The 25,001-nt window shown below is 42.8% G+C and overlaps 1 protein-coding gene across 1 annotated transcript in view; it reads left to right on the forward strand.

Moving 5' to 3' along the window:
- The window catches only part of DPP3 (dipeptidyl peptidase 3), a 128,729-nt gene extending 104,068 nt beyond the window's left edge, over positions 1–24,661 (forward strand). Inside the window, exons 10-18 of the mRNA XM_030218168.1 lie at positions 12,283–12,477; positions 14,281–14,393; positions 15,520–15,612; positions 15,857–15,919; positions 16,204–16,328; positions 17,754–17,874; positions 23,015–23,194; positions 23,683–23,845; positions 24,367–24,661. Of these exons, the coding sequence (XP_030074028.1) occupies positions 12,283–12,477; positions 14,281–14,393; positions 15,520–15,612; positions 15,857–15,919; positions 16,204–16,328; positions 17,754–17,874; positions 23,015–23,194; positions 23,683–23,845; positions 24,367–24,536 (1,223 nt within the window). The 3' untranslated portion in view covers positions 24,537–24,661. The remainder of the gene's footprint in view (positions 1–12,282; positions 12,478–14,280; positions 14,394–15,519; positions 15,613–15,856; positions 15,920–16,203; positions 16,329–17,753; positions 17,875–23,014; positions 23,195–23,682; positions 23,846–24,366) is intronic.
- The last annotated feature ends 340 nt before the right edge of the window (positions 24,662–25,001 follow it).

Genomic DNA, 25,001 nt, shown 5'->3' on the forward strand with positions numbered 1-25,001 from the left:
AAAGGACAAGTTCATAAACCGCTACTAAATGGACTTGGGAAAAATCCACAATTCCAGGAATAACATGTATAGAATGTTTGTACGTTTGGGAAGCTTGCCAGGTGCCCTTGGCCTGGATTGGCTGCTGTCGTGGACAGGATGCTGGGCTCGATGGACCCTTGGTCTTTTCCCAGTATGGCATTACTTATGTACTTATGTACAGTCCCTGCTCAAAAGAGCTTACAATCTAAATCAGGACCAATAAGGATAAGGGAAGGACAGACAGAAGGGCACTTAAAGATAAGATAAAAGTTACAAGTCAGGAGTTGAAAGCAGCATCAAACAGGTAGGCCTGTAGCCCGGATTTGAAGGCAGCCAGGGATGGTGCTAGATGTAACGGCTCAGGAAGCCTATTCCAGGCATAAGGTGCGGCGAGATAGAAGGAGCTGAGTCTGGAGTTAGCAATGGAGGAGAAGGGTGCAATGAGAGATTTGCCTAGTGAACGGAGTTCTAGGGAAGGAGTGTAGGGAGAGATGAGGGTGGAGAGGTAATGAGGGGCTGCAGAGTGAATGCACTTATAGGTCAACAAGAGGAGCTTGAATTGTATACAGAAACGGATAGGGAGCCAGTGAAGCGATTTCAGGAGAGGGCTGATATGGGCATAAACCAGCTCTGTAGGTGCAGGTGGGTGCTGAGCACCCCAAATATTGAGGAAGCTCCACTGTGTACAGGGAAAGATAATTTGTATTTTTCTCAGTTTCCCAGGGAAAGGTCCCCTCCCTCCCTTACCCCCCACACTTTATTTGCTTTCCCTAGCTGATATCTCTGGGTGAGTTAAGTTGGTCTTTCCCCCTGTCCTGGAAGAAGCCAAGGATTGTCTCCCAATTCCTTACAAGTTCTTTAGGGCTGAACTTAGTAGAACCTTTCTTAGGCATGCTGGCTGGCTTAGGAACCTGTCTGTCTTTATGAAACCTTTCTATTGCTAAGTTTACTTTAGTTTTAAATTTGATGATTCACTTCTAGCAAAACATTTCAACGTGAAGTAGAATGATAGATATTTCCCTACTGTTAGCTGTACAATCTAACTGTCCATCTGCAGGAGATCACTCTCTATGAAAAAATAGAAAACGATGGTAGATAAAAATCATATGGCATATTCAATCTGTCCATCCATACTGGCTTCTAAGCTCTACAATCCCTTCCTCTTCCTCAATGCTTATTCAGTTCAATTCTTGTATACTGCTAATATCCCCTTTCCAGTGTTCAGTGCGGTTTACATTCTAGGTGAGACAAAAGCAGATAGTGTTCGTGTGAGGTATGAGCAGTGGCATTCCTAGGCTGCCTGACACCCGGGGCAGATCGCCGATGTGCCCCCCCCCCCCCGGGTGCAGCGTGCGCCCTCCCCCGCCCCCCCTGGCGAAATTCCCTGGCGGCTGCTCCCTCTGCCCCGGAACAGAAAGTAACCTGTTCCGTGCAGAGGGAGCAGCAGGGAGGGAATGAGCGGACTTGGAGCCAACAGGCGTGCGGCACCCCCCCAGCAGCGTGCACCTGGGGCGGACCACCCCCCCTTGGTACGCCACTGGGTATGAGAAGCATTAGGGACCATTGGTGTAATGCATGAGACTAAAAACATTAAATGAAAGGATAATGAATAATAATAGGAAGTAGAAGTCATGATGGATTATTATGAAGCAGTCTTTGGGAAAAGAAAGGTTTTTAGCCTCTTTCTGAAGTTGAGGTAGCTGTTTTCTGTTCTGATGGGAATAGGTAGAGAGTGCCATATTTTGACTCCAAGTACAGGGAATAGAGAGCTGAAAATCTTCTGATTTCGAATTGTCTTTTGAAATAGTGATTCTAGAATTAGTTGTTGTTTTAGTCTGTTAGACTGGACCAGATATAGTGAAGCGGTCTTAGCAGTTCAGAGGTGAAGCCCTGTAGGGTTTGAAAAACTAAACATGCAGCTTTGAACCTGAGTCTTTCTGCAATGAGAAGCCAGTGCAGTTTGTTTAGATGAGTTGAAACACTAGTATATCTATTCAATCTGTATGTTAGTCTTGCAGCTGTGTTCTGTATAATTTGCAGTTTTTTTTCTGGTATTGACACTTAATACCAAGAAATAGAACATTACAGTAGTCCAAGTGAGGTAGGACTAACATTTGAACTAGAAGTGCAAAGGCTTTTTGATCGAAAAATGGTCTGACTAGACGTAGCTCTCTCATTTTGAATTGTGTTTTCTTCCATAGCTTATTAATATGGGAAGAGAAGGTGAATGAAGAATCAAGCAAGACCCCTAATACTCTGTCCAGTGGTCAAAGCTTTACAGTCGAATCTGAAACCAAAGATATTGATGATGGGACCTCAACTCCATGATTTCGGAACCACAGAACCTTGTTTTTTTGCGCATTCAGTTTATTGGTCATGGCCCAAGTGCTTACAGCAGTTATACCATTTGCTACAGACTGAGTTGGATCTTTGTTTGATGATGTTACTGGTAAGAGAAGCCGGATCTCATCCGCATAGGATAATAGTAGTTCATTAAGTCCCAGGTATATTGAGGCAGGGATGACTTAAAGAGGTTGAACAGGATTGGTGAGAGGGGAGATCCCTGCAGGTCCCCGCAGTTAGTGGACCAGTAGTTGGAAAGTTGGCTGTTTTGCTTGACAGAATAGCTTTGATTTGAAAGAAATTCACTGAACCATTTGAGCACAGTCCCTGCTATTCCTATCTGATACAGGCATTCAAGTAGCATTGGGTGGTCAACTGCATCGAACGCCGCTGATGTATCGAATTGGAGAAGAATTACTTGGTCACATTTGCATAGGTGTTGTTTGACATATATAGTTAGAACTAGTGGTAATGTTTCTGTACTATGTGACGATTTGAAGCCAAATTGTGACCAGTGTAAAACAGAAAATTTTTCCAGATAAAAAGAGAGTTGTTGACTAATGTAGGTTTCTAATGTTTTAGTGAAAAGGGGTATTCTTGTCACTGGGCAGTAGTTTGCAGGCGATGTTACATCTAGCCCAGATCCCTTCAGTAGTGAACAATTTTGCCCATATCAGGAGGAAGAGAGCCAGTTTTTAACAGCTCACTGAAATCATTGAGTAACCAGTTTACTGCTTCCATAGGGATGGATTTGAGTAGGTGGCATTTCAACAGTATTGATCTTAATCTTCAGCTGTTAGTGGTTGAAAAGATTCCCAGTTTTTTGTTCAGTTTTGAGTCCTTGTGGTTGTAGGATCTCTGGCGTTTAAGTCTGAACTATGGGTTGGGTTATTTTCCTGTGTTGGAGTAGCCTTAGATAGTTTGGACCTAATTTGGATGATCTTATTGGCGAAATGATCAGCAAGGTATTGGCGTTTTGAGTCAACTACCTTCTTTTTGTAGCATCGGAAGGCTGACTTCCATTTGGATTTATCAGTAGTATCTTTGTGTTTCTCCATTGCTTTTCAAGGCATCAACATTCCTTTTTTAGGATGGATAGTTCCTCTGTAAACCATGGCAAATTTCTGGATGTCTTGGCCTTTTTAGTGGTAAATGGAGCATTTTGTCTAGTATGACTTTCACCTTAGTATCTACACAAATCTATAATACAAGAGATACTCTTCTCAGGGTCTGAACTTGCAGAATAATTAAGAAGCTTGAAGAGGAAAAAAAAGCCTCAAGAAGCTCCCCACTAAATTTACCTGTGGGAGCAGGACTGCTTCATTATTGGCTTAAAAAAACCCTCCTACTTTAAACCTTATAACGCCCCTTAAATCTTGAGCCAAAGCAGATTTATATTAGACCAAAACAGTTTTGTATTGTTTACACTTGCTTTCTAATGCACAGAAAAATCTATTTTAAAGTAACTTTCAGCCTTCACGTGGCTTCTTCTGGTGCTTCCTTTTCCACGAATGGAGACCGTGACCTATGATGGCCAGCGTTTCATCAGCCTGCTTCAGTGTCCGGCGGTTGAAAAGTACTGTTGTTGAAAAAGGATAATAGATCAGCTCATTGTTGGCAAAACAAAACAGCAAAAACATATGGTCAATCTATTTAACAGAGTCTCCTGACTAATCCGTGTGTATAGCACAATACCTCCGCACGTATCTTAGCGGAGGAGGAAGACGGGGACCCGACAAAATGGCCCCTCTATATAAGCATTCACGTCAGACGCTCTGTGGATGCAGCAGCCAATCACAGAAATTTCTTACACAGTGTCCTCATTCAGCAACACGTTATACAGAGGAAATAGTTTGATTCCAGAGAGTCTGAATGCGAAAGTGGAGTGGTGCCATTTCTTCTGAAAGAATCAAAGAGTTTAATTGAAAAATCCAGTGTTGCTCCTTCTGGAGCAGTAGGCGTCTTCTGTCACTACCAATACGATTAGTTGATATCAATATGTGTTGTAGCACAAAGCCCTTTAACAGGGACAGCGCTGCATATGTCTAGTAGCGCTATAGAAATGATAAGTAGTAGTAGAATGGGTGCTGCATAGTATTGCAGTGACTCGCAAGAGGTGAAGTGGATTTCTTAGTCCTGATGGCACTCTTATGCTCTATCAAACGAGTATATAGTGGGCGCGTAGTCTGGCCCACATACAACTTGTTGCAGGGACACACAATACAGTAAACAACATGATCTGACGTGCATGTAGTGTTCACTTTCAGATGGTATACTGTTAATAATAATGAACATTCTACAGAAATATAATGAGAAACTGTTGAGCAGTGTGAAGTTCCTATGGTCAGTGGAATGTAAGCATTAAGGCAAACGAGATATGAGTCCACAAACCTGTGAAAATAATATGGTTGTCATGGAAATAGCCTTGAGCTATGTAGCCCTGGGCAGTGAAGTAGAGACGGAGGAGAAAGTCTGTGCAAGGTAGTAGAAAGAATGTAGCTGTTTTTTATAGATAAGAAATGTGAAAACAAGCTTCAAAGAGAGAGGATTGATGACGTGCACATATTGGGTGCAGTGTGTTTGTAAGTGTATTTAAACTGAGGGAGAAAATCAGTATCTCAAGCAAAACAAAGCAAGGGCTATGCTAAGCAAATATATATCTCTGTATTACTGCTAAGCAAATATATCTCTGTATTATTGCTAAAAATATAATAGATTTTGCTTCCAGTGTGGAGTTCCCATACTGCTTCTGTCCGACGGAGGGCAGTCGACAAAAATAAAAAATATTTTTGATTATTCTTTTTATAACAGGTGTCAGTTTCTTTGTTTACACACATGTAGGGTGTAAATCAACAATACACGTACTCTACGAGGATGTGCATATGTATCTATTTCTAGCATCATAGCACACATAATACAATCATGACATTTCTTATGCTCATTGAACACCTGTATCTCTGGACGTCTTGCTGGCAGCAAAGAAGGACTCAATAACTCCTTCAAATTCTTAGAGCGACTGTAGGCAAATCTAATTCTTACATCCAAAAATATCGGGAGAGTTCTCAAAATACCCCAATGATCCCTAATAATTCTAGAGACCCTATTGGCTTTTGTCGTATACCTCAAAACACAAGTGATGATATCATTCTCATCTTGTTCTATTCTCTCTCGAGGGCGAAGCAGAAGATCCCGGTGGTTGTATTTGGCACAATGATAAGCGCCTGCAATCACCCTCAGGGTACCCTCGAGACAAAAGTCGTTTGCCCAAATCTTTTGCTTGACAGCGAAAATCCCTTTCTTCTGAGCACAGACGCCGATAGCGCAACATCTGAGAGAAAGGAAGACTATCCTTAAGGGCTCCTGGATGACAACTCGAATAGTCTAAGCGCATATTCACATCTGTCTCCTTCCAGTAAATTGTGGTCTTAAAAGAGGCCAATTCCTTATACACTTTCACATCCAAATAGTTGATAGTGCTATCATTGCTCTGTTTAGTAAACTTGATCTTAGGATGACAAGAGTTCAGGTATTGTACAAATGGATCCAATGTTTCAGCATCAGCATCTTCAAATCTAGGCTAAAAGTCCACCTTTTTGATGTTTCTTTTAACTCCTAACCCTTACTCACTTGTTCAGTACCTTTATTTTATCATCCCCACCTTAGTAATTCCCATATCTCTTATTTGACCTGTTTGTCCTAATTAGATTGTAAGCTCTGTCGAGCAGGGACTGTCCATGTTCAAGTGTACAGCGCTGCGTAAGTCCAGTAGCGATATAGAAATGATAAGTAGTAGTAGTATTAAGTAGTAGGTTCTTGTGTGTCTTCTTAAAGATTTATATATTAGATCATTGGAGACAGGAGAGATTCTACGGGATTGGAGAAGAGCAGATGTAGTCCCTCTTCACAAAAATGGTGACGGAAAAATGGGAAAGTACAGGCCTGTAAGCCTTACTTCGGTAGCTGAAGAATAATGGAGGTGCTACTGAAGGAACGGATAGTAAAATTCCTGGAATCCAGTGGCTTACAAGATCTGAGGCAACATGATTTTACCAAAGCAAAGTCATGTCAAATTATTATTATTTGTTACATTTGTATCCCACATTTTCCCACCTTTTTGCAGGCTCAATGTGGCTTACATATAACTGTTAACAGCGTTAGCCGATTCCGATCTGAACAAATACATGGTATGAATGAATACAAAGTGATATTGTGGTAGAATGAGGTACATGTATGGTAGGTACAATTGGGGGGAACTTAGAGAGGGAAAGGGGGAAGAAGAATCAGGTAATGTCCGTTACGGTCTTTGGTTACAGTGGGGCTCATTTTCAAAGCACTTAGCCTTACAAAGTTCCATAGATTACAATACACCTCATTGTATCGCAAGTGTGGAGGTATTTTTATGTTGGGTCGGTGGGGTATGCTCTTCTGAACAAGTCTGTCTTTAGTGCTTTCCGAAAATTTAGGTGGTTGAGCGTAGTTTTTACTGCTTTTGGCAGTGCGTTCCATAGTTGTGCGCTTAGGTAGAAAAAGCTGGATGCATAGGTTGATTTGTATTTGAGTCCTTTGCTGCTTGGGTAGTGGAGGTTTAGGTATGATCGTGCAGATTTTGTGGTCTTTCTGGTTGGCAGGTCGATGAGGTCTGTCATCTATCCTGGTGCCTCGCTGTAAATAATTGAGGACACACAATATATGTGATCTATTTTGGATTTTAGCAAAGTCTGTGACATGATGGCTCATGAACAAATTGAACAGGCTAAAAGTTAGGACACAAAGTGATGAACTGGATTAAGAATCTGGTTGACTGACATATGACAAAGGGTGGTAGTGAATGGAATTCACTTGGAGGAAAGAATTGTGAATAGTGTAGTGTCTCTGGGATCGGTATTGGGGCCGATTCTATTCAATATATTTGTGAGCGACATTGGTGAAGGAAAAGAGACAGTTGAAGGGGGATACCAATTGAGGTCTACAAAATCCTGAGTTGTGTAGAATGAGTAAAAGTGAATAGATTTTTTTTTACGCTCTTTTTAAGAAGTACAAACGCCAGACTCACCGGTCTTATATAATTCTTATATAATTCCCTGGATCTCCCATGGAACCTTTCTTAAAAATTGGCGTTACATTAGCGACCCTCCAATCTTCCGGTACCATGCTCGATTTTAAGGATAAATTACATATCAACAACAGTAGCTCCGCAAGCCCATTTTTTAGTTCCATCAGTACCCTGGGATGAATGCCATCCGGCCCAGGAGATTTGCTACTCTTTAGTTTGCAGAACTGCCCCATTTCATTCTCCAGGTTTACAGAGATTTCATTAAGTTTCTCCGGCTCATCAGCCTCGAATACCCTGTCCGGCACCGGTATCCCAACCAAATCTTCCTCGGTGAAGACCGAGGCAAAGAACTCATATAATATTTCTGCTATTTCTTTATCTTCCCTGAGTGCCCCTTTTACTCCCTGGTCATCCAGTGGCCCAACTGATTCTTTTGCTGGTTTCCTGCTTTTACTATACCTGAAAAATTTTTAGTATGTGTTTTTGCCTCTACCGCTATCTTCTTTCAAAGTCCTTCTTAGCCTTTCTTATCAGCGCTTTGCATCTGATTTGACATTCCTTATGCCACTTTTTATTATCTTCAGTCGGTTCTTTCTTCCATTTTCTGAAGGATTCTCTTTTTGTTCCAATAGCCTCCTTCACCTCTCTTTTTAACCACACCGATTGTCGTTTGGTCTTCTGCCCTCCTTTACTGATACATGGAATATATTTGGCCTGGTCCTCCAGGACGGTGTTTTTGAACAGCATCCACGCCTGTTGTAGGTTTTTTACCCTATCTTTCGCTCCTCTAAGTTCTTTTTTTACCATTCTTCTCATTTTATCATAGCTCCCTTTTTTGAAGTTAAACACCAACATATTTGACTTCCGTTGTCTACTTTTTTGAAAGCAGATTTCAAAGCTGATCATATTATGATCACTGTTATCAAGACACACCCCTCCACACATGGGGAGGTGGAGGAGTGGCCTAGTGGTTAGGGTGGTGGACTTTGGTCCTGGGGAACTGAGGAACTGAGTTCGATTCCCGGCACAGGCAGTTCCTTGTGACTCTGGGCAAGTCACTTAACCCTCCATTGCCCCATGTAAGCTGCATTGAGCCTGCCATGAGTGGGAAAGCGCAGGGTACAAATGTAACAAACATAACATAACATGGTCCTGCATTTTACCTTCTCCCCCCCCCCCCCCCCCCCCAGACATCGTCCAGATTTTACCTTCTTTCTCTCCCACATCCCCACACAGTCCAGCATTTTACCTTCTCCCCCCCCCCCCCCCCACACACCCTCTCCTTCACCTAGAGACCAGCATTTACCTTCTCCACAAAATGGTGGAATATCTCTCCGTCCAGTCCCCTTTCCAGCCAACCAGGTATCTCCACTTGTTTCTCTTGACCTCTCCCCCCCCCCCCCCCCCCCCACCGTGTAACTTTTAAACATTTTCTTCTCTCTAGCAGTCAGTGGCAGGGAGCAGCGATTCATACATCCTGTTTGTGTCAGCCCTGGAGACTTCTATCTGATGCTTCCTGCCCATCTAGAATTTGGAGGTTAAATCAGAGAGAAGGCTTTGGGATTGGTGTGAGCAGGCTGTCTGAATCACTGCTCCCTGCTATGACTGCTAGAGATGACAAAAATTACTCCATTCTGGCACAGATTTAGCTGGCCCAACTCCTGTGACACACGTGGGGATCAGCCGCAGCACACTAATGTGCCACGGTATACTAGTTGAAAAACGCTACCCTAGAGGAAAGGAGGGATGGGGAGAATATGATACAGACATTTAAATATTTAAAAGTAGGGTTGCTGATTAAATGCATTAATAACGCGATTAATGCACTACATTTTTAACGGCTGCTAAAATATTTAATAGCGATTAATGCTGGCTTCAGTACATAAGTAGTGCCATACTGGGAAAGACCAAAGGTCCATCTAGCCCAGCATCCTGTCACCGACAGTGGCCAATCCAGGTCAAGGGCACCTGGCACGCTCCCCAAACGTAAAAACATTCCAGACAAGTTATACCTAAAAATGCGGAATTTTTCCAAGTCCATTTAATAGCGGTCTATGGACTTGTCCTTTAGGAATCTATCTAACCCCTTTTTAAACTCCGTCAAGCTAACCGCCCGTACCACGTTCTCCGGCAACGAATTCCAGAGTCTAATTACACGTTGGGTGAAGAAAAATTTTCTCCGATTCGTTTTAAATTTACCACACTGTAGCTTCAACTCATGCCCTCTAGTCCTAGTATTTTTGGATAGCGTGAACAGTCGCTTCACATCCACCCGATCCATTCCACTCATTATTTTATACACTTCTATCATATCTCCCCTCAGCCGTCTCTTCTCCAAGCTAAAAAGCCCTAGCCTTCTCAGCCTCTCTTCATAGGAAAGTCGTCCCATCCCCACTATCATTTTCGTCGCCCTTCGCTATACCTTTTCCAATTCTACTATATCTTTTTTGAGATACGGAGACCAGTACTGAACACAATACTCCAGGTGCGGTCGCACCATGGAGCGATACAACAGCATTATAACATCCGCACACCTGGACTCCATACCCTTCCTAATAACACCCAACATTCTATTCGCTTTCCTAGCCGCAGCAGCACACTGAGCAGAAGGTTTCAGCGTATCATCGACGACGACACCCAGATCCCTTTCTTGATCCGTAACTCCTAACGCGGAACCTTGCAAGACGTAGCTATAATTCGGGTTCCTCTTACCCACATGCATCACTTTGCACTTGTCAACATTGAACTTCATCTGCCACTTGCACGCCCAATCTCCCAGTCTCGCAAGGTCCTCCTGTAATCGTTCACATTCCTCCTGCGACTTGACGACCCTGAATAATTTTGTGTCATCGGCGAATTTAATTACCTCACTAGTTATTCCCATCTCTAGGTCATTTATAAATACATTAAAAAGCAACGGACCCAGCACAGACCCCTGCGGGACCCCACTAACTACCCTCCTCCACTGAGAATACTGGCCACGCAATCCTACTCTCTGCTTCCTATCTTTCAACCAGTTCTTAATCCATAATAATACCCTACCTCCGATTCCATGACTCTGCAATTTCTTCAGGAGTCTTTCGTGCGGCACTTTGTCAAACGCCTTCTGAAAATCCAGATATACAATATCAACCGGCTCCCCATTGTCCACATGTTTGCTTACCCCCTCAAAAAAATGCATTAGATTGGTGAGGCAAGACTTCCCTTCACTAAATCCGTGCTGACTTTGTCTCATCAGTCCATGTTTTTGTATATGCTCTGCAATTTTATTCTTAATAATAGCCTCCACCATCTTGCCCGGCACCGACGTCAGACTCACCGGTCTATAATTTCCCGGATCTCCTCTGGAACCCTTCTTAAAAATCGGAGTAACATTGGCTACCCTCCAGTCTTCCGGTACTACACTCGATTTTAGGGACAGATTGCATATTTCTAACAGTAGCTCCGCAAGTTCATTTTTTAGTTCTATTAATATTCTGGGATGAATACCATCAGGTCCCGGTGATTTACTACTCTTCAGCTTGCTGAACTGACCCATTACATCCTCCAAGGTTACAGAGAATTCGTTTAGTTTCTCTGACTCCCCCGCTTCAAATATTCTTTCCGGCACCGGTGTCCCCCCCAAATCCTCCTCGGTGAAGGAGCGGTCAGAAGGCTGGCTCTTCCAGAAACAGGAAACAATTTCTGATGTAACTATTTCTGGGTCCGGCAGCCAGCCATAGGCTACGCTTCCTCCTTCCCCCTGAAGCCTTTGGTCTTGCCTCACTCCCACAACTCTAATAGCTGCATCACCAACATTGCACAGCCAGCCCAGTGCGGGGCCTTGAGCATCTGTTCCCCCTGTAGATAATCTGGAATCTCCCTACTTTGCCCACACTCACTCTGCCTGTGCACATGCCCACTGGCAAATTACGCATCATAGAAGCACAGCACATACTTTTCCACTAGTTAATATTCTTTTTTTTTTATTTATAAATTTTTATTGAATAAATATAACAACAAACTGAGTCTAAAGACTCAAACTTTTTCCAATAATCAAACAATAACCACATTTTCTACCTCACACATTTTCACCCTTTTCCTTTCCCCCCCCGTAATCCCCTCTCCTCCCTTCTCCCCCTGCCCCATCCCCCCCCCCCTCCACTAGGTAATATTCTGTAAGAGGTTACTTATATGTGTAAATGTACTGCCATTTATGTGCCCTCTTGCTTCCTAAAAGTAGACTGCCACTTGTATATATGATTTGATTATCAAATCTCTTTACTCTGTTAGATCAGGGGAAGGAAAGGACATGCAGTAGTTGAATTTTTACATCACCATGACTACTTTACAGCTTGTACTTTGTACCCACGGTGCATGCACTGGTCCTCTGTGGAGAGTTTCCCTTTGAAAAGTTTGTAGGCCTGTGGACATAATTAAATTTATTTTGGGAATCTGAAAATTACTTTCTACTAAAGGCATATAGGGTTTATAATTTTCTCACCTCATTACTTTCTTGTCTTGAAAGTGCTACTTTTCCACATCTGGAAAGACCCATAGATATTGTGAAGATTTTAGTGTTTCAGCTATACACCACTAACCCTGCTCCCTTCATTTGATGTTCACGTACCTACACCCTGAAGTGGAGGAGTAGCCTAGTGGTTAGTGCGGTGGACTTTGATCCTGGGGAACTGAGTTTGATTCCCACTGCAGCTCCTTGTGACTCTGGGCAAGTCACTTAACCCTCCATTGCCCCTAGTACAAAATAAGTACCTGAATATACTATGTAAACCGCTTTGAATGTAGTTGCAAAAACCACAGAAAGGTGGTATATCAAGTCCCATTCCCCTTCCCTTTCCCTAATCCCTCTCTTTGTCTCCTTCTAGGGTTTGTTGCCATTGTAAATAAAGCCATGAGTGCCAAGTTTGCCCAGCTGGTGACCTCGGCCGAGGAGCTGCTAAAAGAGTTGCCCTGGCCCAGAGCCTTTGAGAAAGATGCCTTCCTGAAGCCGGACTTCACTTCTCTGGATGTGCTGACTTTCGCTGGTAGTGGCATCCCAGTTGGGATCAACATCCCCAATTGTAAGGGAAGATTTAAAACCTGCTACAACTTCCCCCATTCTCTGAGGCTTCACAAGCTGAATAGTGGTGCTCCTGCAACTCCCCAATTTCCTTTTGGTGGCTGATATCACATAGAAGGAGCAGAAACTACAGATCAGACAATGCAGTGTGGGTGTGAATTTCAAAACCTGGAGCAGACTTAAAGTGCCTTTCAGAAAGCTGGTGTTACTGGAGAGTTCTGTAATGCTCCCCTAGTTGACATATTCGAAGGTCCTTAGAGGTATTAGCTGGATTGCTTCTCTCCCTCCCTTTATTACCCTTTCATCTGCATATCTTTCAGTTGAGAAAGCAGCACTGCACTCCTGTTAGCACACCACTTATACCTTCGCCCACCCTCCTATGGTAACTGCAGGTACATAATCCTCCTACTTCTTTCAGGATGGAGGACAGTTTTGAAACTGTGTCTATATATAAGTGACCAGAGGGCACATCATTGACATGTATTCTATAAAGGAAAGAAGGTGCCTACTTTCCTTTATAGAATACTAGCATAACAGGGTACATATGCATGCATACATTTAGGAGCGGGCATTTAATGCTAGTCGTAGAGCTGAATTAAATGCTCATGCCTAATTGCCAGTGATATGTGTGTAATTTACAGTATTCTGTAAGTTACGTGTGTAATTGTGTACACCCACCTGCAACTAAATGCTATCGAGGATACACGCATATTTACAAAATAGGTGGCATATTGTCACATATGCATATATTTGTGCACTTATATGCATATATGCTAGTGTGCTAAACATTTTACATGTGTAACTGGTGTGTAAATGTTGGTGCCCAGCTTATAGAATTACCCCCTATGCCTGGGGTCACTATACCTTTCTCCCATGTTAGATTCAGAATCCCACTGCTTCCATCAATTTTGTGGGTACTGAACTGACTTGAAAAGTTAAGATGTGTCAAAATTTGCACCTGAAACTTTCTGATTCCAAGCCAGGGATTAACCTGTGTTGCTGAATCAAGGCTTTGGAACTCTTCTGCCCTTTGATCTACAATAGAATCTGAGCTGATGTCTTTCTGCTCCATGATACAAACAGTTCTATTTATTTTGAAGGGTATGTTTGTGTTTGATTGTAAATATGATGTACTGTTTTTGTCTTACTGTGAAGTTTAGGTTTATTGCAAAGTCTTGTTTTATTTGGTATATGTTGATTTTATTATTTCTTGTGTTTTGCTGTTAGCAGCTCAGAATTTTAGTAAGTAAACTACCAAGCTCAAGGAGGCATTCCTTTGACTGGACGATTGATAGATTCCAAATTATCAGTCCTATCCTCTGCCTCAGTTGCATTCAATTCTTCCTTTCCTAAGGAAAGTGAAATGACATATCCCATAATTGCAGTGGAGGAGTAAACCTAGGACTGGATCAGCTTGTCCCTTATGGCCTGGAACCATCTAGTCCTGTGACTGGTTGTTTTACAGATAGCTAGCAATAACTTAGGCCTTCAGATTTCAGGCATCACAAGGCTTTGCAAAATATGGCAGCAGCTGATTTGGGAAAAGTCCCCTTAACAAAAATAAAAATCCAGAAAACATTTTAATGGGCAGAACTTCTGGAGTTTTTTTTTAAAGAAATTTGTGCTGCTGAGTTTTTTTCCTGATTATTTCCGGGGGGGGGGGGGGGGGTGGTTGTTTCTGTAATTCCTCATCTGCAGATGATGGCATTCAGCAGACAGAGGGCTTTAAGACTTTGAAGTGTTTTTTTTTTCTTTCATGATTTCCTTGGGGGTGGCTGTCTCTATAATCTCTCTCCTTCTGCAGATGATGACATTCGACAGATGGAGGGCTTTAAGAATGTTTCACTGGGGAATGTACTGACAGTGGCACACTCTACTGAGAAGGAGAAACTTACCTTCCTTCTTGAGGAGGACAAGGTCAGTAACATGGGGCCAAGATTGGGGAAGGGAGCAAAAGAACAGGGACAAGGGGGGAGCTGCAGAGACTGGGGTAGGTACAGGCAGTTGCTGTATCACAGCTGTGAAGGGATTGGTTCATGCTCTCTGCATATACCCTTGATGTGTGTGAGGTGCCTGTCGCTATGAGTGCCATTTCCTTTTTTCCCCACCCCAGCTTGTCACCCAGGTGCTGAGTCAGTTTGTGGTAAGAGATAATTCAGTAGATGTTCAAAGGTGCTTATCTGGGTAGGAGGAGCCCGAGCTCCTATCTAGGTAAGTGTCGGCGAGAGGGATATTCAGCAGCACTAACTAGATAGTGCCAAAGTGGTCAGAGGAGATGTTCAGAAACACTATCTGGATAGTACTGGGGTGGTCTGTGGGAAGAGGTTGAGCAGAGTCTGAGGTTATCTGATTAGTGGCAATATTCAGACCACTAACCAAATAAGCTAGGAAAGCAAGAGACTCCCACTAACCGGGTAGTACAGTCTAATCAATGTTGACAGGATATTCGGTGGCAGCCACTATCCTGATAATGCCACTGAATAGCTGGATTTTTTTTTTTACTTGTGGAAGCCAGCATTTAAAAAAAAAAATGCTGAATGACACAGGCTTAACATGGTGTTGAGGGGGGGAGGGGAGAGAAAATTCATTACAATTAATGATCAGTGTCCTGTTTTGGGATCTTGCCAGGTACTTGTGACCTGGATTGGCCACTGTTGGATACAGGATACTGGGCTTGATGGACCTTTGGTCTGTCCCTAGTATGGCCATACTTATGTAGGTTAGCAGTAACCCTTCACTCTGTCTTACACCCTCACTCCTCCAAACTTCTTTTTCACCACACTCATTTCTGTTATCTTCACTCTCCACCCTTCTCTCTTTCTTATACTCGTGCCCCCACCTCGCTCACAAACCCAATCTTTCACTATTTGTCCCATTTATCTGTCTTTCACTCTCATTCCTCATATCTCTCTCATGCCATCATTCTCTTTATCTTTCACTTCCCTTCCTTCCTTCCTTCCTTCTTTCTTTCTTTCCTTCTTCTCCGTTTGGCTCTCATCCCCTCACCCTCTCTTTCTGCCTTCTTCCTTTGATTTCATTGCAGGACTTGTATATTAAGTGGAAGAGCCCTGCTTTTGAGGTACAGGTCGGCTTACATGAACTGCTGGGACATGGAAGTGGAAAACTCTTCCTGCAGGTGAGTTCTTCTGTGTCCTGTGAATCATGAACATCTTCAACTCTTGGGCTCTCTACATTTTGCTAGTCTCCTCTGGTGTTTTCAGCCCATGTGCTGTCTTCAGGTCGATGGACTCGCTTCTAGTATTTCCAGCCTTTACGCTTTGAATTTTGCTGGCAGACTCTCTGGTATTTCCAGCTCTTGTGCTTTTTGCATTTCTCTACATTTTCCTCCAGCATATTTACTCTGTTCCCCTCTGTTGTAGGATGAGAAGGGCATCCTTAACTTTGATAAGTCAAAAGTAATCAATCCAGAAACTGGTGAGCAGGTGAGTATGGGCTACATTATATAATTTAATTTGGCATTTATAACCTGCTTTACTGACAGGTTCTAAGCAGTTTACATTTAACAATATGTTAGCAAAAGATTAGATAACATTAATTAGTAATAACTAATTTTGCATGTACAAATTCCAGGATGGGTTGACATCCAGGAACTGTGTGTGTGTGTGCGCGCATGCTTGCGTGTCCATCTTGGAAAAGCAGAAAATACATGTTGATGCACTGAGGATGAAAACAAGCCCTACTGAGCCCATATCTTTTTTTTCTGCAGATTCAGAGCTGGTATAAGGGCAGTGAAACTTGGGATAGTAAGTTTTCCACCATTGCTTCCACTTATGAAGAGTGCCGGGCAGAGTGTGTGGGGCTGTACCTCTGTCTAAATAAGGAGGTCCTCAGGTAAGATGGATCAGAGGAATGGGGCTGTAGTCTTCTCCTCCCTTGAGGTCTCTTCTCAACTATTCACATTATATTCATGCTTATGAAGGACAATTCTATAACAGTGTGCTTACAGTTATGTGCTACTTGCACGCGTAAATGTACAGAAAACCAGCACTTTTGTGTATAAGTGGTAGTAAAGTGACTGAGTACTATTATGTAAGGGTGTACGTAAGTGGCATATCGCAGAGCGTTCACATGGGAGTGACATGGGCAGGGCTTCCATTACTGATGCAACTTACAAAACACAGTAAGTTACGCATGACCTTGCCACATTTACGTGCCTGGTCTATGGCTGTTGTAATTGTTGGGGGGGAGGGGTATTAGCGTGAGTGAAGTTTGAGCCTTCAAAGAACAGCTGGACCAGGTTTGTAATTTAACCAAGAATTATTTATTTATTAAACTAAAATATACTGAAGCCTGTTTACTGCACAGGCAGGCTGTTTTGCATATGGAGTTGCTTGTAAAGTCAGTGAAAAGTCCTCCTATGTTTAGTTTCCTGCCCAATCATAAACACAGGATGCCTCAGGTTAAAAACAGGTTTTCTGTAACCCAGGTCTACCCCTAGCCTGGCCATACAGGTTCAAAACTCTCCAGGAGAAAGACTTCCGAACTGGAGGGCAGTTTTCTTCTTTTCCTGAGTCCATCTTCAGGCACTGCAGCCCTTCTTGGGAATCTGCTGGTGGACCCTTCTTCCCTGTTCTGGACCTCCCTATTCTGTTTATATTTGTTTATTAATTTCTTAATATACTGTCCAAATGGAGTAATGCACAGAGCAGTTTATAAAGTATAATTCATAGGAAAGGAAATCCATTAAAAACTGAGAACAGTAAAGAAAATGAGGACAAAGTAAAGACAACAGAGGATGGGTAGGACTGTTAGCATCCCATTCAAGTGGCCAACCCTGCAAGGGGGCCATATACTAACCGAAACAAATATATTTTTAGAGTAGCTCAAACCTTCAGATACAAAGTTTTCCCTCTAGGGATTTTAAATTTCTCTTGGTCTGGACCCTGCCCTCCTGGCTCAGCAGGCTACCTGTGTGTGCTTGAACCATGCCCTCTCTATTATATACTGCCGTCTTTACCCTCTTAATGTGTTCCTGTGAAGGAGTATTACTAAGGGAGACCGGCAACTTCCTGTACACTCTCTCAAAGGGTTCATAAATGTATGGTGCACTGATACTGGATTACACTGGTATTATGTAATAGAATATGGGTACTTTAGATGCTGTTATAGAGTAGGCTCATGCTCAGTTGTACAATTGCCTCCTAAATGCCTCAAATTTCTGTTCATCTGTACATGTGATTTTCATCCTTTGTATGTCTTAGGGTGATATTTTCACCTCTTCTCAGGCCTCTTCAACAGCAAATAATCTCTTCACAGGATCTTTGGCCATGATGGTGCTGAGGCAGAGGATGTGATATACGTGAACTGGTTGAATATGGTGCGTGCCGGGGTGCTGGGCCTTGAGTTCTACACCATGGAGACCAAGCAGTGGAGACAGGTGCTTTGGCCAGGGATGGGGTGCTAGGGTCTGAGGGTTCATCCCTAAGGGCCTGAAGAGAGAACAGCTTTTAAAAGGGGAGTTGTCTGTACAGAAATTTATGGCACACACACAAAGAGAAATACACAAATGACAATTGCCATACTGGGTTAGATCAAAGGTCTATCTAGCCCAGTGTCCTGCTTTTAGACGTGTCCAATCCAGATCACAAGTAACTGGCAAAATCTCAAACATAGCAAGATTCCATACTACTTACCCTAAAGGATAAGCAGTGCCTTTTCCCTGGTCTGCCCATAATGATTTATGGACTTTTCCTCCAGGAATTTGTCCACACCTGTTTTAAATGCAGCTATATTAACTGCTTTTACTACATCCTTCGGCAACGAGTTCTAGAGCTTAACTATACATATTTTATGATTTGTTTTAAGGCCCTTATTTTAAAAGCATCCTCACATGTAAATGGCAGCATTTAAATGTGTGGAGAGTCTCAGACATTTAAATGCCATTGCAGAAGAGGGGCCATTCACACATGGGGATGCTTCTTATATTTAGGTATCAAGGGGGCATAGGTAGGGTGTGGAAGGTCCTGGGAAGGCCTACAATACAGACATGCACTCCCCATTTCACCTAGGGAATCCACATCTGTATTGAAAATGAAATATGTTGGTATTTACACCTGCCCCACAATGTGCCTAAGTGCCTGCTGTAAGGGGCAGGTTACATTACGGTTATATTACATTACATATCATGTTTATCAAGATGGCTCACAATAACAGGAATTGATACATCAATTTTAGTATGCCTCCAAAACAAATTCTTACTTAGTTAATACAAATTTACGAAATAAAAAAACTTCAGAGATTTTTGGAACTGTTTGTAGTTCTTCATATGTCTCAGTGGTACGTGCAGTTTATTTGTGCTACAAGAATACTGCAGCATTAAGTAATATTTAGAAAAAGTATCTCAATTTTTTGCTAACATACTAACCAAATTCAACATATATTCAAGAATTTGGCCATGTAAAATCAGAAACACAGTACTACAAATTTTAAATATCACCCTTGCCTCTATTGGTAGCCAATGTAACTTTGCTAAGAGTGACAAAACATTCTCAAATCTTGATGCCTGACAAATAAGATATGCTGCAGTGTTCTGTAGTGTTTGTAACCTTCTTAGTAAATACTTATGACAACCCTCATAAACCACGTTACATTAGTCTAAACATACTGAAATTAAATCCTGAGCAACAATCTGAAATAATCTGAAAATTAGATCATACTCTCCTTAATGCCCTAAACACTTTAACAGAGAGTGCTTGTACTTGAGCTTCAGAGGTAAGATAGTTGTCAAATATAATACCCCAAATTTTCAGCTCCTGATCCAGAAGATAAGTTGTATCATTCACTGTAAAATTTTTAACTTTCAACAATTTTTATTAATGACAACTCAGAATATGTACAGTCATTGATATGGTGCATTAACATTCATTTACAAAAGGTTGTCCTCATCAATTACACAATAAAACGTACTGTCATCAATCTTTTAGCTTTTATTCCCCCCCCCCCCCCCCCCCCACACACACACTCTTATAGCTAACGTTACCCTTCCACATCTCATTTAGCAATTGATCCCACCTCCCTTTCCCCTGTCCCCCCTCCCTCCCTTCGATAATCCTTCGTCCTTCTGGTCCACTGTAAAATTTTTATATAGTATCTGATTATAACTGCTGCTGAACACTAAGAACTTAGTCTTCTCCTGATTTAAGTTTTAATTTAGCCAATGCTTTCCTCTCCCAATCTCCGTCCTCCCCACAGATCCTTCCAACATCAGATGCCCCCTCCCCCTGGGGCATCACTCCTTTCCCACAGCATCCCCCAGACAGCAACCCTTCCTCAACAGGAGACACCCCCACACACACACAGGACTCCCTCTGATACAACCTCTCCTTGATCCCCCACATAGTGGGCAATCACCCACCATGTGGTATCCACCCCCCCCCCCCCCCCCCCAAAATGAGCCCCAAAACACCATCCCTATTTGAGGGCAGAATGCACTCCCCCATGCAGCTCCAACACCCTTCACCCACTCCCTGAGCTTACCAGGGCATCTCTGTGGCCTAGAAAAGCAGGAGCAATACCCCTTTACTCCCGCCTCAACAATGCCGGCCCTCAAAATGGCCACCGAGACCTCCAGTGGTAGTATTGCTTGACATCAAATATCTGGATCTAATTTAGTCTGCTGAATACTAATAACAAATAACAACTCATTTTAGCTTTTTTAATGAAATTAAAACATATTATTAAAGTCACAAATTCTCTTCTGTCTTAAACTTTATATTATCAAATCTCCCAGCAAAGTAATTTTCACTTGCCCGGAAATACTTCCTTTGCTCTCAGCACTTTCACATATAAACGCTGCATCTGCTCCCCATCCTTTTCACAGCACATAGACAATGCACATTTCAAAAGTGATTTTGTAACGTGGCTGTGTCTGTCTCTCCTTTTGTGTGCCTGTATGCATATGTATGTACTTATTTCCCTTTATGGAAAAGGTGATGGATGTGAGAAATAGTCTCTGAGTGGTGGTAGAGCTAATAATGTCTGAATTAAATAAAACATGGAACAAGCGCAGAGGATCTCTAAAGGAGGGGAAGGCTTTGTAGAGCTGAGCACTGGTGTGAATGTGTAGACTGGATAGGCTGTATGGATTTACTTGCTCTCATTTTATGTGTTTCTGTACATTCATGTCTTATGCAGTGCTCCTGTGTTTGAATATCAGGCAGATATTTTACCATAACAGATAAAGTGATTTAAGCAAGCAGAAGAGGCTCCTTCCTGCTTAAATCATGCTCTGCAGGCCAGATGCCAATATTCATCAGCACTTAACTGGGCAGTTCTGCTGAATATCCGGACTAAGCAACCATTTACAATGTGGACTGGAGAGGGGCTTTCTGAAGGTCACAGAGAAGCTGGCAGCTATACGGGTGCCATCAATATTTAGTGCCAGTGTCTGCAAGCTAACCAACCAAATAGGACTGTATAAAAAGTGGTCCTAACTTTCATCTCTATGGCTCGGTATGTTGCGGTGGCTAAGAAAGCAAATAGAATGTTAGGTATTATTAGGAAAGGAATGGAAAACAAAAGTGAGGATGTTATAATGCCTTTGTATCGCTCCATGGTGTGACCGCACCTCGAATATTGTGTTCAATTCTGGTCACTGTATCTCAAAAAATATATAGTGAAATTAGAAAAGGTGCAGAGGGCGACGAAAATGATAAAGGGGATGGGACGACTTTCCTATGAGGAAACCCTAGGGCTCATCAGCTTGGAGAAGAGACGGCTGCGGGGAGATATGATAGAGGTCTATAAAATAATGAGTGGGGTGGAATGGGTAGACGTGAACCGTCTGTTTACTCTTTCCAAAAATACTAGGACTAGGGGGCATGCAATGAAGCTGCAAAATAGTAGATTTAAAACGAATTGGAGAAAATATTTCTTCACTCGACATGTAATTAAACTCTGGAATTCATTGCCAGAGAAGGTGGTTAGCGTAGTGGGGTTTAAAAAAGGTTTGGACAGCTTCCTAAAGGAAGAGTCCATAGACCATTATTAAAATGGACGTGGAAAATCCACTGCTTATGTCTGGAATAAGCAGCATAAAATGTTTTTTGTACTTTTTTGGGATCTTGCCAGGTATTTGTGACCTGGATTGGCCACTGTTGGAAACAGGATGCTGGGCTTGATGGACCTTTGGTCTGTCTCAGTACTTATGGCTGTGCAGGTGCCAGTACTGAATATTGGTCAGCACCTGCATAGCTTCTGGTAGTGGCCGATGTTGTTGGATGTGCTCCCTTCCCTCCCTCTCTCAAGTCCGATCAGCCCCCACTATATATATATATAAAATATGGTTGACTTCTAATGGTGGTTTTATGAGACTACCGTTAGAGCTCGTGGTAGCCATTCTGACACATGGAGCCACTAGGGGCAGGAGTAAATGGGGATTGCTCCTGCCTAGGTGGTCCTCAGGTGGTCCCCACTGTACCACCTGAGATGTAGTAGGCCCTAAAAGGGAGAGGTGCCAGGTCTTGTTGGGAAGGGATCAGAATTGACAGAGAGGGATTCGGGAAGGAGTCAGAATTTGACAGAGGAACTTATGTGGGTCCCAACCCGTATTCATCCAGGACCCATATAAGTGTGCACTGGCAGCAGAAGTCCAGTTGGACTCAGATGTTCAGTATCAGTGCCTGGACAGGACCCGGCATTGAATATCCAAGTCTAACTTAACTGGCAACAGTCAGCATTTAAAAACACGCTGACAGTCACCGGCTGAATATTAACCAGTGTGGTGTTGTGTTTATGTGTTGTCTTTTATGTGAGTAGGTATGTGTATTTTGATTTTGATTTGTATAGCTTTTAAAAAATGTATGTAGCCCTAAATAAAATGGAAAGTGAAGAAGTAGACACGGTGGAAGATGAAGTTGCAAGCCTTTATTGTAGATAGCGGGTAAAAGGATGCCTGACATGGCCGTGTTTTGCCCAGTGGGACTGCCTCAGGGGTGATATAATACTTCAAGGAGTTATCTTTTAACTTTCCACAAGGTAAGAGAATAAGGTGTGGTATAAACAGAGCATTCAACACACAGGAGGTCTCTGCTCATCACAAAATGTCGAGCATCCTTTAACCCGCTCTCTACAATAAAGGCTTGTAATTTTATCTTCCACTGTGTCTGCTTCTTCATCTTCCATTTTGCTGGGACTAGAGGACTGCTGGCCCATCTGCTTTTTAGGAGTATAGCCCTAAATAGACACAATTGTTTGTGTTTGTCTGTATCAGTCTGTAAGTGTGGCAGAGGACAACATGGGCCTAGCCAAAAACTGGGAGTAATTTAAGACTCCTTTTCACAGTAGTTTTGGTTAGTCCAGGTTTTACATTAAGCCTAATCAATCCCACCTTCATTTTTAGTCTGGCAGAGGCACAGCATAGTGCTTCTTGCCTCAATTTGGGCATGGCTAATAACATTCAAAAGTTGGTACTGATCAAACCATTGTATCAGGGTTCTTAAATTATTCCCTGTTGTCCCAGATGCTCTTCATTGTTTTATGGTTTCTTCCTCTTCCCTTCCCCTCCCCCCAACATATAGGCACACATGCAGGCACGGTTTGTCATCCTGCGAGTGCTCCTAGAAGCCGGGGAGGGACTGGTGTCTGTCCAGCACACAGTTGGTAAGGATGGAAAGCCTGATGTACTCATCACTCTGGATAGGAGCAAAATCCTCTCTGTGGGCAAGCCAGCAGTGGAGAGCTTCCTCAGACGGCTGCAGGTAGGGCAGAGCTGAAGGTTGGGGCTTCATTGAGGTGTTTTGTTTTTGTTGTCTGTCAGGATACCCCTGTGCCTCTCATGGAGGAAAACTCCGGAATACAGCCATCTCTTCTCATTTTTTTGACTTTACCTTCACAGCTTTCATGATTAAATCTCTGTTCTTGGCCCCTCTTGCTGACTTATATGGGTATTCCCTCTCCTTTTAAATTCAGTTTTTTTGCCTGACTGGGAGCTGTCGGTAAGGCTTGGGAGACTGGATTCTGGGGTAGAATTTAAGGGCATCTGTCAGAAAGATTGGTTGAAAATGAAATATTTAATTTTGTTTCCATGTTGCTCATTGGAATGGGTATGTTGTATATATCCCCATGTGGAGGTGCAGTGAGAGCTGAGGTTGCCACAGGAGGACCTAGCACAGGCCAATGGGGTGGGTGAGAATTATTGAAGAGTTTTCTCTTACCAAAGCATTCATCATTTGGTGCTGTGTTTCAGGTGTTTAAGTCAACAGCGGATGTGGAAGGAGGACGGGCAATGTATGAGTATTACTCGGCTGTTACGGACGACGAACCATACCAGTTCTTGGCACTGAGAGAAACTGTTCTGCTACGGAAGGAGGCCCGAAAGATGTTTGTGCAGGCCAACACATGTGTAACAGGTGAGGGACTGTACCACAAAACACTCTTGCATCCCCTTACTATAGACTGATACATGTTAGGGATGTGCCCCCAAACACTCCCTGTGCCTCAGTTCTAATCCTCTGCTCCTCCACCTACTTACTGTTTGTGACCTAGTTGTGAGTTATTTCATCTTTCTATGACTCAGTTTACCCCTAGGGAAGGCACATCCCGTTTAGAAGCTTCCTTATAAACTAATGCTGAGGTTTACTAAGCCGCTAGCACAGCTGGCTGTACGCCTGTGCTGACATAGCCCATTCACTTTGAATGGGCTGTGTCGGCAATGCCACGTGGAAGCCACTAGTGTGTCTTAGTAAACAAACCCCTAAGTGTCAGAAACACGGCCCACCATGCATCTATGAGGTAGCTGCACAGCCCATCTTAACAGTACTGTCTTTGCACCCCTGTTAAAGTGGACAGTTCTACTTAACACCATATTATTACTAAATACATATTGCAGTGACCCAGATCTGAGCTCTCTTTCACCCACTCCCTACCACAGGTAATGACCCTCCACAGCTACTGGAATACGAAAGCAGCGCGGCAGGCTTGATCCAGTCATTTGTTGATCGCTTCCCTGAAGATGCTGAGGAGATAGAGCAGCACCTCCTGGAACTACAGCAGTCCACTGCCCACTTCTGGAGTTTCACAGCTCTTCACAGCCAAGGTTAAATGGAGCAGAGAGTGGGACTGATGTACTAAACAAAGTGACCACCAGCTGTTCAAGGCATCAGAGTGCAATTGCTTTTTTTTCCATTTTTTAAACATTTAACAATTTCATAATAGGACAAACAATAAAGAATAAACAAAAAATTAGTCTTTGTCTTTCGTACACTGCAAGATTAAATTATATTTATGTGATAATTTTCTTTCATTGAGTTCCACTAGACCAGTCTTGACAAGTGGGGTTTAACCCTCCTACCAGCAAGTGGATATTGAACAACCTGTTCACCTTCCATATATAAGCTTGGTGTAGTGGGGAAATCGACCACTCTCTTCTGTATCATAACTCCCTTTATATTTTTTTTAATACTGTATAATGACAGCCATCCCTTTTCTGTGATTCCCACCGAGTACCTAACTTTTGCCTAGTTGACACACTGTGCCTGAACTTACAGGTTGGGTTTCTGGACTGGT

Source organism: Microcaecilia unicolor, chromosome 11 (genome assembly GCF_901765095.1).
Source record: "Microcaecilia unicolor chromosome 11, aMicUni1.1, whole genome shotgun sequence".
Lineage (NCBI taxonomy): Eukaryota > Metazoa > Chordata > Amphibia > Gymnophiona > Siphonopidae > Microcaecilia > Microcaecilia unicolor.